This window comes from Betta splendens, chromosome 1 (genome assembly GCF_900634795.4).
Source record: "Betta splendens chromosome 1, fBetSpl5.4, whole genome shotgun sequence".
NCBI classification, from domain to species: Eukaryota; Metazoa; Chordata; class Actinopteri; order Anabantiformes; family Osphronemidae; genus Betta; species Betta splendens.
The window spans coordinates 10926091-10940398 of NC_040881.3; the positions used below are offsets into that span (position 1 = coordinate 10926091).

A 14308-nucleotide genomic window follows, 5' to 3' on the forward strand; every position below is an offset into this window, starting at 1 on the left:
GTCACCAGTTTTATTTGCATTTGACAATCCTTTAGTTTCAGATTCACAAATACCTGTATATGTAATTACTTTTTTATCATTTATTATCATCTAGCTCTCCCCCCAACATTCAGGGTGATGAGATCTATAAACACTACAATAATCATAGCTGGACAACAAACACAGGCCCTAGAGAATTCGAGCCATCGTTCGCCATTTCTGGTCTCCAGATAAAAATCCCAGACGTAGAAGCCTTATCAAAAACAAAAAGATGCTGGAAGGAGAACCTTTTTTAAAACTCACAAACACAGCGGCCATGCTTTTCCTGCTTTGACTTTATTAAGGTGCATGTTTACTCAACAACTCCCTCCACATCTAATCTTCCTGCATAGTATAATGCTTTCTCATTAATCCTCCTCCATTCCCCCTTTGAGTTGGTACATATTCTTAAAATTACCGCTTTTGTTGTTCCCAGTCGCTGAAAAAGTATTGTGATATTGTGCATATTTCATTTCTTTTTCTGCTAAAGCATCATGGAACATTTGAAATGTTTGTGAGGTTTCCTTTTGCACTAGATTATTATCTGGAATAAATAAATAAAAAATAAGAATAATAAAGGATACACACAGAGCTGCAGGTTGTGCCTGAACCTAATCCACTGTGCCATTCTTTTTCCTATTGCTCCACTGAATGTTCCAGTTGTTAGGCAACACATTCGTTTTACTTTCATATGGTATCTTTCCCTGTACTTATGGAAGTACTTCAATTCATCTGGTTCCTCTTTCCATCTCTCCTTTCATAGCTCTGGTGCCTTTCTTGATATTGCTCTTCCAAGCATCATTGGGTTTGGTCCATGCTCCTGTGGTGATAAACGAGTCAGAGTTCTACCCTTCTATAAATATACAATAGTCTGCACTGTGACTGGCTGGTCCAGAGAAACAAAGACATACATTTAGGAGCTGAAGCATCTGCAGAAATTGGCCACTTTATGCTTCTTGTGTGTGAAGTAAAGCTTTGGGTTTGTTGTGACTGTAGGAATGTGTGTGTGAACCAGCAAAGTTTATCCCTTGGTTTGTTATCGTGGCTGTTTTAAAAATGTTATTATATTTTTTATTTTGAGCTTACTTTGAGGCTGCACAGTGACAGAAAAGTAAATATATTTTGATTTTTAATTTTTAAAAAAGAAATAAAGTAAGAAGGTCACAGACATCCAGACATAGATTTGTATAGAATACATTTTAAAGGCTACCTGCTCATCTCTTTCACATGGTTTATAAGAGAATGTTACTTGAGAAACATCTGTATGTCTCACCAAACCAGGGCTGGAATTTTCTAGGCCAAATATGACCGTTTCTTTCAGCTAATGGTCAGGTCAGGGCTACGTCTATCATTTTGACTAAAGCACTTACCTGCTCCAGTAGGTGGTGAATATTCTTTATTGTAACATGAAACAACACTGCACAAATATGAGTGATGATGTTACATGTAGGACCAGTTCATATTCATGAATTATTCATATGTATATTAATTAAAACTCTCCTATATGAATAGAGGTGGCAAACCCACCTACTTCCTGGACAACCTGTTGTGACAAGTGGTGAATAAAAGTGGCATCAGCATAATTTGAGCTATATGCCAGTTTTAAACAAATGCTCGTGCAGTGTGTTGGCCAGGGACTGAAACACTGGTTGCTTGTACAGGAGCTCCAGGGGACATCTGAGCCAAATATTGACCTCTAATTTATAGAAATTGAGGCACGTGTCTGTTGAAATGAGTTTACGTATCACAGTCACTAAGTTGACACTGCAGACAGTTAAAATGTTGCTCATTGCTCACTTCTGTGTCTCTGCTGACATTTCTTTGAAATGTGAAAAGACTTTTTTCACACAATTTTTCAATAATTCAAAGTCCAATCCAAACAAACTAGCAAACGTGACACAACTTGATGATCCTGACAGTTTCCCTATTTGTACCCTAATAAACTTGGTACTTTACGAGAATATTTCCATTTCCTGTACCATTTAAGTATGTATCTCAATCTTCATCGCATGGTACCTTTGTAGACATAGGGCATCGGTTTGGGAAGCAGAAAGTCTCTGATTTGATCGCACCTCTGGGTGTGTGCCCTTGAGCAAGACAGTTCTCACTAGCTCCCACTACTCTACCAGGGGATGGGTCAAATACAGAGACGGATTTTATCACTATATATGTACAGTGCTTGTGGAATCACCTCTATTGTATTGCACTCCATCCATGACTATTACAGACCACTTGTTCTCCTGAGCTGCGCACTTGTTATTTTGTCTGTGGATTGGAATGAAATATATCCTATACAACCTATTTTAAACAGTCCCCCAGTAAAATTTGACCAAACCATCTGCTCTCTCTGTCTAACTTGTAGTTTCTGCGAAGTAAGAAATGTAATAAGATGCACGTTTTATCGTGACGTCCTTTTATTTTGAATGGCTGTCGGTTCCGTGATTCCTGTCGACGTCAACTTTTGCAACCAATCGCCTTCACGAACCAATCATTTTTTTTAAGAAACGGGAAAAAAAACGCACGTCACTCGTAGATGTACTACGCGTCTCTTCTGCGCAGACTCACACCGAGAGGAAGCTCGGACTCGCGTCCAGCGCAAGATTTTGAGTCTCTTTAGAAAGGTAAAAAAAAAGATGAATCTTTTGAATCGTTTGTTGTCTTGTCGGTGGCCGGAGGTGTAGATAAGCTTTCCATCCTTCACCATCTAACTGTAGAACAAAAACACCCGAACAGGACTGTTGTTCTGCCTTCTGCTCTGTTGTTATGCTAACCGGCGAGAGCTAGCTAATCTAGCTAACGCTGCCAAGTAGTGGTTAGCTTGACACCTTCCTCTGCAGCTAACGTCAGCTTTTGTTTCATGAGTCTCTGGCTCCGTGAGTACGACTGTATATGACCACGATGAAATTAGGACATCGACCCCCTTGAAATTGTGTCCAGCCACAAGAAACATGATGTCGCGTTAGTGATCACAAATGACATCTAGTAGATTTAACTGAAAAGTGGTTTCATTTAATTTAGTTACTGTTGATACATATAGATGGAGGTTATATAGCGGTAAAACTGTTACATTATGCTTAGAATTTAAACTAACCATCTGATAATGGCACAGAAATGATGGTGTTAGACTACCCAATTTGTCCTCTTTGAATGATATCTAGTCTTTTCAGACGTAATTAGGTTGTTTATACTGGTACACTGACGTGTACACAATATTTTGGTGCTGTAGTTGCTCAAAGTGGATTTAGCTTTAACTACAGTGCCAGTAACTATTAACTTGTGCAGTGTGACTGACAACAGAGAGCTGAGAAGTCATGAAGTGACTGACTGACCCTGTCCTGCTCATAAAAAAAAACTGAACAAATGAACTGCATTTTAAAGCAATATTTAGCCGTAAGTAGTTACAGAGACAATATATGGAATATTGGAAATTAGACATTTGACCATATCGGTAACAACAAAAAGCATGTTAGACATCAGGTGTTACACCGAAGTCTGGTCTCAATTATAGAGGCAACTGCAAGGGTTTAATTAATAAACTTTAAGAGCTAGGCTAAAAAACATTTAGATTAATTTGTATTATACAAAGTGTTATAAATATGTTTTTGATTGTAATGGAGCATGTTTGTTTTCTTTGCATCAGCTCCTAGGAGCTCACCACCACCAGTAAAGCTGTATAAGCCCCGGGTTGACGGGACCGAAGGAAGTGGCGCGTTGTACAGGGAGTTCACTGGTGACATCACAATGAGTTACAAGCCCATTGCTCCTGCGCCATCTGGCTCCAACCACACTCCTCCAGGTACTCTGACACGTCACAGCCTTATATTATAGTAATAGATGGAATTAGACTCTAGATTAGACTATAGGTGTTATGGCTGTAAACCTGTTACATAACACATGACTATTAGATATTATATATTATTATATATTATATTAGGTAGCTCAAGTAATAAGAGTAGAAGTAAACATCATTATCACCCCCCTATGGTTATATGTAAACCAAAGGTTTTCACATTTTCTGCGAGAATAGTAAAGAAACCAACAGCTTTTATCTATTTGTGTTGTGTGAAAATTGTACAAGACATTGTGTTCTTAATTGGCCTAAGCAAAATAATAACCTGAGGGTGAATTATTGCTAATACCTTCATTGAGCGTTTGTTTTTCAGTTCTGCATTTATTAAGATGTTCTCTTGTTCTTTCCAGGTTCTTCTGTGCCCTCTCCGTCTCTCCCCTCATCGTCCACCTTTAGGCCAGCTTTCAGTGACTTTGGTCCACCCTCTATGGGGTTTGTTCAGGTATGTTAAGACAAAAATTAGTGTACGCTCAGTCAAATTCACTTGGAAGTCAACAGAGTTAAGTTAAAATTCCCTACTGTCACTAATTTTAGATAATAAAAGATAATAAAAACACAACAGTTGTTTTTTGGGTAATTTATCTGCAGTGCAGCATAATTACTGCTCCACAGCTGTACCCACTATTAAGTATAGATGTGCATTAAAAGTTCTAAAAAGCAGCTGTTACATGAGATGATTGAATATGAATGTCTAAACATCTATCTAATACAATGGAAGCTCACAGTTACTGCTGTGAAATAATAGCAATTCAGCGAGGATTAGAAAGGAACAGTTGGGCAGATTAATGAACCGAACCCTGTTTAATTGTTTTCTCTTCAACTGTTATTACATTTTCAGCTTCTAACAAGTCTTACTGGGTTTATTTTTCCCCCAACAAAAACACACAAATAGCCTGTCAAAGTGTCTCAAGGGTCCACCTACAGTGAGCTGCTGTCTGTCATTGAGGAGATGAGCCGTGAGATCAGGCCTACGTATGCTGGGAGCAAGAGTGCCATGGAAAGGCTAAAGAGAGGTATGTTGGACTTTTCAAGTAATACCAATTTTTGCACTTTATTGAGTCAGTATTGAGCAGTTTAATATCTTGTATTGCTCTTGCCCAGGAATAATTCACGCCCGTGCATTGGTGAGGGAGTGTCTCGCAGAAACGGAAAGAAGTGCCCGCACATAACCTCTTGAAAGGATTCCTTCACCCCCAGTTTTTACCTATAGAAACTTATTGTCAGTTTTACAACCATTTTTTAAAGCCCTCCTACCTTTTGTGCTTTCTCTGCTCTGTTTTTATATGTGAGTTACAACCCTCTTGTATCCCTAAAATCCACCACACCAGTTTTATTTAACAGAGTATGACCTGTTGGGTGGTTGTAACATGCAGTTTTCTATTTTTGAAATAAGCATGTCTGAAACAAAAAGAACACATTTTTACTAAACTCTGGGGAAAGTGGACATGTACTGTTTTTAAGTATTTGTTCAAAAATGAAACTCATCAATTTGGCTTAAATTTAAATTCTGCACAACCGCTTACATTTTCATAGCATATTGCAAACACCTCATTACCATTACCTGTTGCTTTATTTTTAATGTCTGTCGTAGTTTACTATTAGATTCTCAATCCCCAAAACTCTGTACATCAAGTCAATTTGTTAGTATGGAAATTTTGTAAACCAGATTTTTGCAGTTCGGTATGTATATCTTAATTAAATAATGAAAAAAAAAGTCAGCTTTTTTATTTATAAAACAATCGGTTTGAGTAGAATTAGCAGGTAAAAGATTTCAACAGATTTTTCACTAAACATAAATGCTCCTCCTTTTTAAACAGCAATTCAAGAATAATTGCTAATTTTACAGTGCACACATATTTGTCCTTTGAGTGTGTGGTGTGCATTTATCTATAAAAAATGATACAAGTGGACACTGTTTTTTTTTTCTTATTGTATACTGGTATAAAATATTTGAAAACGGTAAAGCTGAGGATAAACATTTTATTCATACATGATCACAACCTCAAGCATCTCACATCAGGAAGGATGTTCTAATGACCAATGTGTTTACAAGGAATCAATAACTCTAAGCAAGAAGATACTGCAGGTGTCACTGACTACATCTCAGCTGGAACATTAGTATTTCTTAGATAAATGAAATAAGGAGCAAAGATAAGCATATATATACGTTTCATATATATATAATGACAAAGGTTGCTCTGTTTCCATGTCACACCTACTAAGAGATAATGATCTCCTATTTACTCGGCGATACACTTCCACCATTGTAAAGACAGAACAGGGTTTGTGGAGGTGCGAAGACAGTACATGGTGTCCTTTGAGCAAAACATAATAACAAATCTATTCCTGGAGGGTACTTTGTTGGGCCTACAATTCAAAACAGAAAATGTTCCAGAAATAAATCTATTTGTTTCTAGCGCTGGCGATCACTATATAAATTGCCATAAAATGACTTTTCATAAACATCCCAAAAAGCATCATTAAATAAAAATCTGCAAATTGTGTAAAGGTCATTGCTGAAGTTAACAACTGTAGGTAGCTCATTTCGTTGAGCTAGTCATTTTACAACATCACAGATTTCTGAAACCTCTAGCAGCTTAGCAGGAGACAGATTTGAGAGCTGCTATAGCCCGAAGATGAGTCACTGAATTAACAATGCCGCTGGTTAGTACACACCTACTGTTTCTGTCAAACAAACAGCAACATGTGCTCATTAAAACTGTTACCATTACAGAGGGACTTCACATAAAATAGGCAAGAGACCATGTTAAAGATAGTAGACCTTTTTGTTTCTATGTACAACCTGACAATGTACAACACAACAATGCATGTGTCTGTGTGGACCGAATTGGGCAGGACGGAATAAAGTTTGGCGTAAGTGCATCATGGATAAAACTGAAATACCAGCAGTGTCTGCAGCTTCTCCATCTTGGAATTGGCCTGCATCACTTCAATTCAACCCTGTCAGGATTAAGAGGAGTTACCTTTAAAATTCTGTACTGTATCATGATAATTAAGCTTTTCATTTAAATTTAATAGTTAAAAGAGACACATGCAAATTAAAAAAACTCCAACTAGACTTACTGTAGTGGCAGTGGCTGTTGGTGCACAAAATAAACCTTTATAGCGACCTTTCTCCTCTTTTTCTTTGGCACGGATCCTCTCCTCCATGGCCTTCAGCTCCTTGGCCACAGACGGCCCAAGAGACGGGTCCAGCTGCAACACCTTAGCAAAGTCTTCTCGTGCCTCTGTCTCATTCCACACTGCAGCGTGAGCTTTAGCCCGCTTGTAATAAGCCTTCACGTTGTCTGTTATGTGGGACAGGAAGTAAATAAACATTTCATATTCATGCACGTCTCCATTATAAATAAACTGTATTTGAGGATGTGTTATTTTACTACTATAGCTATTGAAGCAGGAGCATGTCATGTATATATATAAGTTTGTAAAAAACTTGCAACTCTTCCCTCTCCACAAGAACCCCTAGCTCCACTTAGCAGGAAGTGAAGGTACAACACAAAAGGCCCCAAAAACAGCCACTGTTGGGAAAATACCACTGTGTAGCTGCGTTGGCAGGAATAAACTACCCGATAAAACTGCAATTTATGAAAATTACAAAGACTTCTTAAAATTCAGAAATTGGCCAACTGCTTGTTGGCGAATAATAAAATTCCAAATTAAAAGGTATGGAGCATCTCTGCTTATCAACAATTTTTGTAGTCCAGCAGTGCATAAATAAGCATGAACTGGCAAAGTCTCCCATGCATATTCTGAAACAAAATAATTGGCTTTTTTAGCAAATGTTACCACCTGCCCATAACCCCTTAAATAATGACATTTATTCATATTTAATGCACAGACTAATAAATTGGAAAAGTGTGTCTCTAAATCTGTTTTTCTTCATCTTTCTTTTTCAAATGCCAACAGGCATTTAACAATGCTTACCCTCATACTTGAAGACCAATGATGAGCAGTGCTCAATGACTTCATAGTAATGGCCTTGGAGTAACTTGCACTGGCAGTAATTGAGGAGCAGTGGTGTGATCATAAGGTCCAACTTTACCCACGCTTGGTCTCCAGGATGCTCCTGATATAACAAATATAAACCATACAATAGCATTACAGATACTCCATGTATTACAGCATAACAAATGCTTATTATCTGTACATATTGATAGTATATTTATGCTTTTTACAAAAATTACAAAACATATTTCTGCCCTAACCTTCATCTGTAGATTTTTTAGGCAGGCAATGCCATTATAGTATTTTTCTGAAGCCTCTGGTATTTTGCCTTGTTTGAAGAGCGCGTTGCCTTCCTCATGAATCTGAGGTACAAGTGCAAGTTTCTCTTCGTCCGTCATAGCCCACACATCAAGCTGGAATGATCCCGGGGGAAGAACCTGAGCCCGAAAAACAGACTGGACATCAGTATACTAAGCAGATAAAGGTTTTGATATAAGAAATAAACTTTTTATAAATGCTTTTTTATAAAGCCTGCTCTCCACTGCCCACTCACCTGCAGCAGCTCAATAGCAAAGACAAGGGGCTGTGGATTGGCTTGAAGATGATCCAGGTCCTTGTGCCCCAATGAATGGTGCGAATGGATCTGGGCAATGCCACAGCAGTGCCTCTGACCTTCCAATGGGTCTTTACCAGCGCTGATGTTTCTCAGAGATTGCGATACGAGTGGGTACAGTGCTGTGTGCTGAGGGAGGAGAGGCACAAACACAGTCAGCGACGAGAAGAAACAAGGTGGCCGTTCTGTCACATCTATTGGGACCAGTTCACAATCACCTTATTATCGCAGGTAAATTCTGCCTGTTCTCCTTCTCTCATTGTGATGATGACTCTCTCCCACACAGCGAGTTTGAACTTCTTGCCCAGTATGAGCTCCATGGGTTTGCTGCGTCCCCCCATGGTTCGGGAGTCATCCAACACTGTGCCATCACACAGGCTGGTGCGGTAGTGGAAAATCACCTGGCAGTCGCAGGGGAGACGAGAGATATAAATTACCTTTTAATTAGAATTTTAAAAAATCTATATCTACAGACACCGCAGGTACCGCGTGTACACCGCTGTCATAATCATTCCTACTACAACCTTAAGCATTTGATGGACACTGTACTTTAACCAATCAGCAATCATAAACACACACCATCCTGTCCCGCCCCCTGTTTTTCCATCAGACGAAAAAAGGGAAAACTGTAGCCCAGATTTAAAAAAAACACCCGTACCGAGGTAGAATAACAGCAAAGGAAGAACAAGTCTGGATATTGTTGGCGGCGTGGTTTTACAGGCCCGGCGCGTTTACTGTGATATTCAGTAGCAGTTTACTACAGCCCAGCGTTAGCCTAGATGTAACTGGTGATAGCATGAAGCTAACGCGCTTCGTCGTTCTTTCTACATACACTCTACAGACCAAATCAAACCACTCGAACCGTGACCTCTGTAGATTTACCTTGGTTCCATTGGGGAAAGTCGACAGCTCTCCTTTGCCAGGACTAACCAGCTTCTTTCTTATACCTTCTTCGAGAAGCTTGCGTGCCTCTTCCTCCATCCTTGACCGAGTGTCGATCCACGAGAGATGACGATGTTTCCCGAAGCCCGACGCATCACGAGACGCCCTAGAGCGCCCCCTATGCGTAAACAATGGAAGTGTTTACATAGGTCATGGAAAGGCTGAGACATCTTGCAGATAAACACGTTCACAGAAAGAAAACAATCTTGCGTAATAATGCATGACAAATATAGACGCAAAATGACACAAGTTGATTTTCCGCAGTATGACACTGCTTTATTTTTTTAAAGACCACAGATGAAATGGTTTTGCTGGTTGTCTGTCCTACTCAGTTGATCATCATTGGAAAACAGCAGGGCTGAGAGTCAGGATTGGAGATACTGGGTCTGCATTGGCAACTGGAGAACTATTATTGTAAGACAAAAAAAAGCTGCATTTAAAAAAATAAATAATTAAAGTTGTGCCCTTTCAAATGCAAAACACCTACACAGTCCAGAGAGTAGGCAAAATAATCAAAAGAGCGACATGTGGGTGTGCCAGATGTGGAAAAAGTCCATTTCTTTCCTTTGCTGAAAAGTAAATATGACAGTAGATAATAATACCCTTTAAAGCAATGCACTCTGCCGCCTCCAAAATGACTATGTACTTGTTATATATTGTGGATAAAATAATTCATTTTCATTTAAAAAAACAAGGCTCCTTAATTAAATATAATATGTAATCACTAAAGCACAGCACACAAGCATGGCTCGCTTACCACAAGCATTGTAAATTCAACACATAGGATTTAAATAATACACAATGCATAAAGCAATACTGAATGTGTTTTGTGTAACTTGTGTAAGGAGAATATACCAATTTAAACGTTTCTAGATGTCTATGCATGCAGGTTTAAGATTTCTGTGCTTTAATACTTATCGGGTCATAGATCCTACTTTTCTGTTGGAAATAGTTTAAAGTAAAAACTGGGAAACATTCAACAGTTTGGAAAACAACTTTAACTCAAACAAATTAAAATACTAAAGATTTATTGTAATTTCACAGTCATTATTCACACAACATAGAAAACACAGGCGAGACGAAAATCCTTCCTTCCTTGTACAGTAAGTTCATTTAGTGGGAACAAAGTCTAGGCACTGAGTGGTTCAATTAGTAGTGGTCATTACAACGACAAGTAAAAACAACTATACAATTATTGTAATACATTTTTGTAACAATACATTTTGCAAGTGTCAACATAGAATTCATTTAAAGACAAACAAAAATGTATAGAAAATGAAGTGTCTCATATAAAGTCATTTTTCAAAATAAGGTAAGTAGAATAACTTGAAGCCTCTTCTTCCCCGGACAGCGCAGCTGATGTAAATCACATGGTACACTACATAACGGGCAAAAAAAACATTTTTTAACATGATATTTTGTATTAGATGCATAACTAATAGACAACCACACAACATTTTAACAACTAAATCCACGATTTACCTCCAGGGATAAAGAGAAGAACTCCAGGTACAAAGAAAATAGCACTTGAAACACCTGCAATGATGAGAATGATGTTATTGAATATTTTTTGTACTAGAAATATATTCACACTTTTCATTCAGGCCATGTGCTCTAAAAGCCTGTTGACAACTCCTGATCTATGCTTCTGAAAGCTTTTGAGGGGGATGTGTTTTAAGAAGAATTTATGTTATTTCACAGAAATACACATATAAATGTTTGTCACAATCTTTAAAGTTTATATCCAAAGTACGTATATCCCTCCTATAAATCACTAAGATATTATTTAAATCTATTTAAAAGCAGTCTGTATACATCTTTATTATTTTGTAGTATGAGAATAAAGAGATCAAAATGTTAAATTAAGGTCCAAGTCTATGGGAACCAAAAGTCACAGTCAGTGTTCTACGTACATACGTACGTTTTAAGCTTTATCCGTCAATGGATGTAAAATAAGAGCTAAATATCTAGTGTATGACCTACAGTGCCAGGTTGACAAACAAGAATCGAGACTTTGACCTGAAGAGACCGCTCAATCTTTAAAAGCAGCCCAGCAGACATTCACGTTTGAATACATTAAAATAGTTTAACAAAAAAAAAAAACGTTATGACTGCGTGTAGCCAGCATTCACATTCATAGATGCCAGTAAAATACATTGTTCGGAATTATGACATTTCAAAACACACACAAAAAAGCATGTCTGTTATATTTTGTAATGACATAAGTTAAACTTTGAATAACTTTGCCACAAATGAAATATATAAATTACAAAATACAAATATGTATTTATGAGTCTAGTAAAGTGTAAAAGTTGTTCATTTGTTATTATTTTAATGGTCGTACCTACCTGCATTTGGATTCAGTTGTATCACAACACCTGTGAAAATAAGAGCTAAAAAATAAAGTAAATTATTCAGGGATAAGGACAACCCAGTATTTGTATAATACAACACTTTTCATTCCATTTGATATCTAGGGGAAGATCTAATATAAACAGTGATTCAACAGGGGACAAAGTTTACTATGTGAAGTGCCAAACATGTCAGTGACTGACGCAAAATTGAAAAACAAGCGAGTGTTCATGTAAAAAGACGCATGTTTAAGACTCACCAACTCCAGTAATGAGGAGAAGGAATGAAGCAAGCACAACTCTTCTGTTTTTCTTCACCAGCGGATGGGACACCCACCTGAGCAGCACATTTTTTTCAAAGAGACTGTTTGTTGTTGTTTCATTGTTTGGAAGAGTGCCGGTGTGTGCTTGAGTTATTTGAACTTACCCGCAGCAGTGAGCAGAAAGCTGTGTGACAGAACTCAAGGTGCTGAAGGACCACTGGGAGCTGCAGTAGGACAGGGTTGCAGGGTCACTGCGAACAGAGCAGAGGCATATTTGATAACACATTCAGAGAACACACAGGATAAAAACAAAGCCGCTCCACTGTCCTACATATAAAACACACCTGATTTTGAAGAAGTTATTGAATGAAGAATTTCCATTGTCACCCAGGGCATCTTCATTTTCCAAATTCTACAGAAACAGAGCACAAAAACATAAGTTGCAGTGTCAAGTAAACAACATAGCCCTGGTTATGTTGTGTGTGTAGTACTTTAGGTGTACCTGGTATTTCAGGTTACTGTGGTCAGGTGCGGCACCAGCGTTGGGAGAAGGATGAGTCTGAGCTTTAGAGAAGGTCAGAGGACCAAACGTCATCTCTCCTCCGTCTCGGTCCTTCCATCCCCCCGTCTCTCCGTCTGACACAGCTCCCTCCTCATCACCCTCCAATACAAAGGCATCATCAATACTAAATTGCGCTGCCATGGTCGCCTCTTACACCCTGAGGTCCTGTGGCCTGAGGCTCACTGTGGGTTAAGAGGAAAAGGCAAAGTTACCAACGTTACTGCATCATCACTGTTTGTCAGCAGTTGGTCCCCACTAACCGACTAATGCATACTGCCTGGGAATCCCACAGTAGAATATTTAAAAAAATCTAACTGTTGATTAGAGGGGCTTTATTGACATTTGTCGATTAATTAAACATGCTGCCAGTGTTTCTCTTATATAAGCATATAAAATGCTGTTTTACAGTGCACGTATTATATAATGAGGAGTTAGCTACTTATAAACTTTAATCCAGTTAACTATTGTAAAGAAAAGTTGGAAAGCTAGAATGCTTAAATTACAACATCAAAAACAAAAAAATACATATGTAGCTGAGAAACCGCTTAAGAAACGGACTAGCTGCTCTGTTAGCCGCGGCTGTTGCTGCTCTGCCATTGTTTCTGCCTTTCCGTTAACGATCAGCGAGCGAAAACTTACTGTTTTTAAGTAGCTTAAATCGCCGGCGAGGTGACACTCGTCTTCTTGTGTAAAAGCAGGTCACATTGTGTTTTTATCTGCGCTAACTTTTGTAACTACCTTCTGTAACTTTTTGTTTTGCCTCTATGTAAGAAAAACGCGTCTGTATAAGTTTTAAACCTCTCCCTTTCCCACAACACCCGGTTCTCGATTGAACACGACTGATTACGCCCAAAGGTCTTCTCAGGCGTCAGTCCGCTCAATAGAGGATCGAGTCATCGATCGACTCCATAACTTATATAAATTGTGGGGTTAGCTATACTGAGTGTGGGAGCGTGGTCTGCAGCGCTATATCTACAGGGCCCTCAAAAATGGGAACAATGTGTTTCACTAGTTTAATATTTGGTGTAATTGTTTAAAAAAACAAAATAATATTTGTACTAGATAACACTAGTTATCTAGTAGATTACTGTGCACTTACTGAGTTATATGTAGTTATATGTATTCTTATTTAAGGTATTTTTTTATTTGAGTGGTCTTCAACTAAACAACTATTTTGGAAAACAACTGAAACAGTTTGACGTAAAAAGAAAAAGGTTGAGTTGTTAGGACCTGCAACTCAACTGGACAAATAAGACTTCTGATAATCATCAGACACAAATGACTTATTTTTCCATGGTTCAATACTGTACTATAAAAGCAAGACAAATTTCAACTTACTTTGATTAGAGAGCTACATTAGACATCCAAGTACAAACATCTGTCTGAGGTGCTGGAGACGACTCCAACCACCATTCACATTCACATCTGTGGGGGATTATTGCAGCTACATGCCTTTGGACTGAACCTTTTCACAGACAGGTATCAGGCTGACAAATAAATTCAGACACAGGCCGCTTTATCTAAAGCAGCTCTAGTCACCAGTACAACACTGTGCCAACTCTAAAATGAATAATGTTAGGAAATACTCTATAATGTGCTTTCTCTAGGCAAAACGTACACATTAATTAGTAATCCTAATTCATTAGTAATGTAATAATGGCTAATATTAATCAGTTAACTGATAAAGTATTTATGACAATAAATAAGTAAATTACATTCAAGCTAATTAAAAGGCATCATCCC

General features: G+C 38.2%; 3 protein-coding genes across 3 annotated transcripts; 1 reads left to right on the forward strand and 2 right to left on the reverse strand.

Annotated features, from left to right (window-relative positions):
- Nucleotides 1-2495: 2495 nt before the first annotated feature.
- Nucleotides 2496-5778, forward strand: cdk2ap2 (cyclin-dependent kinase 2 associated protein 2). The gene is made up of 5 exons (XM_029157022.2): nucleotides 2496-2639; nucleotides 3659-3814; nucleotides 4219-4310; nucleotides 4761-4881; nucleotides 4970-5778. The coding sequence occupies exons 2-5, from the start codon at nucleotides 3760-3762 to the stop codon at nucleotides 5035-5037; spliced, it is 336 nt and encodes a 111-aa protein (XP_029012855.1). The 5' UTR covers nucleotides 2496-2639; nucleotides 3659-3759; the 3' UTR covers nucleotides 5038-5778.
- Nucleotides 5779-5834: 56 nt separating this feature from the next.
- Nucleotides 5835-9487, reverse strand: aip (aryl hydrocarbon receptor interacting protein). Its single transcript, XM_029157009.3, has 7 exons — nucleotides 9330-9487; nucleotides 8666-8848; nucleotides 8388-8576; nucleotides 8095-8271; nucleotides 7814-7955; nucleotides 6953-7176; nucleotides 5835-6829 (listed from the first exon to the last, which is right to left on the reverse strand). The coding sequence occupies exons 1-7, from the start codon at nucleotides 9426-9428 to the stop codon at nucleotides 6824-6826; spliced, it is 1020 nt and encodes a 339-aa protein (XP_029012842.1). The 5' UTR covers nucleotides 9429-9487; the 3' UTR covers nucleotides 5835-6823.
- A 913-nt stretch (nucleotides 9488-10400) lies between these two features.
- Nucleotides 10401-13506, reverse strand: tmem134 (transmembrane protein 134). Its single transcript, XM_029161477.2, has 8 exons — nucleotides 13205-13506; nucleotides 12506-12747; nucleotides 12348-12415; nucleotides 12168-12254; nucleotides 12001-12077; nucleotides 11738-11782; nucleotides 10872-10925; nucleotides 10401-10767 (listed from the first exon to the last, which is right to left on the reverse strand). The coding sequence occupies exons 2-8, from the start codon at nucleotides 12704-12706 to the stop codon at nucleotides 10685-10687; spliced, it is 615 nt and encodes a 204-aa protein (XP_029017310.1). The 5' UTR covers nucleotides 12707-12747; nucleotides 13205-13506; the 3' UTR covers nucleotides 10401-10684.
- Nucleotides 13507-14308: the final 802 nt, after the last annotated feature.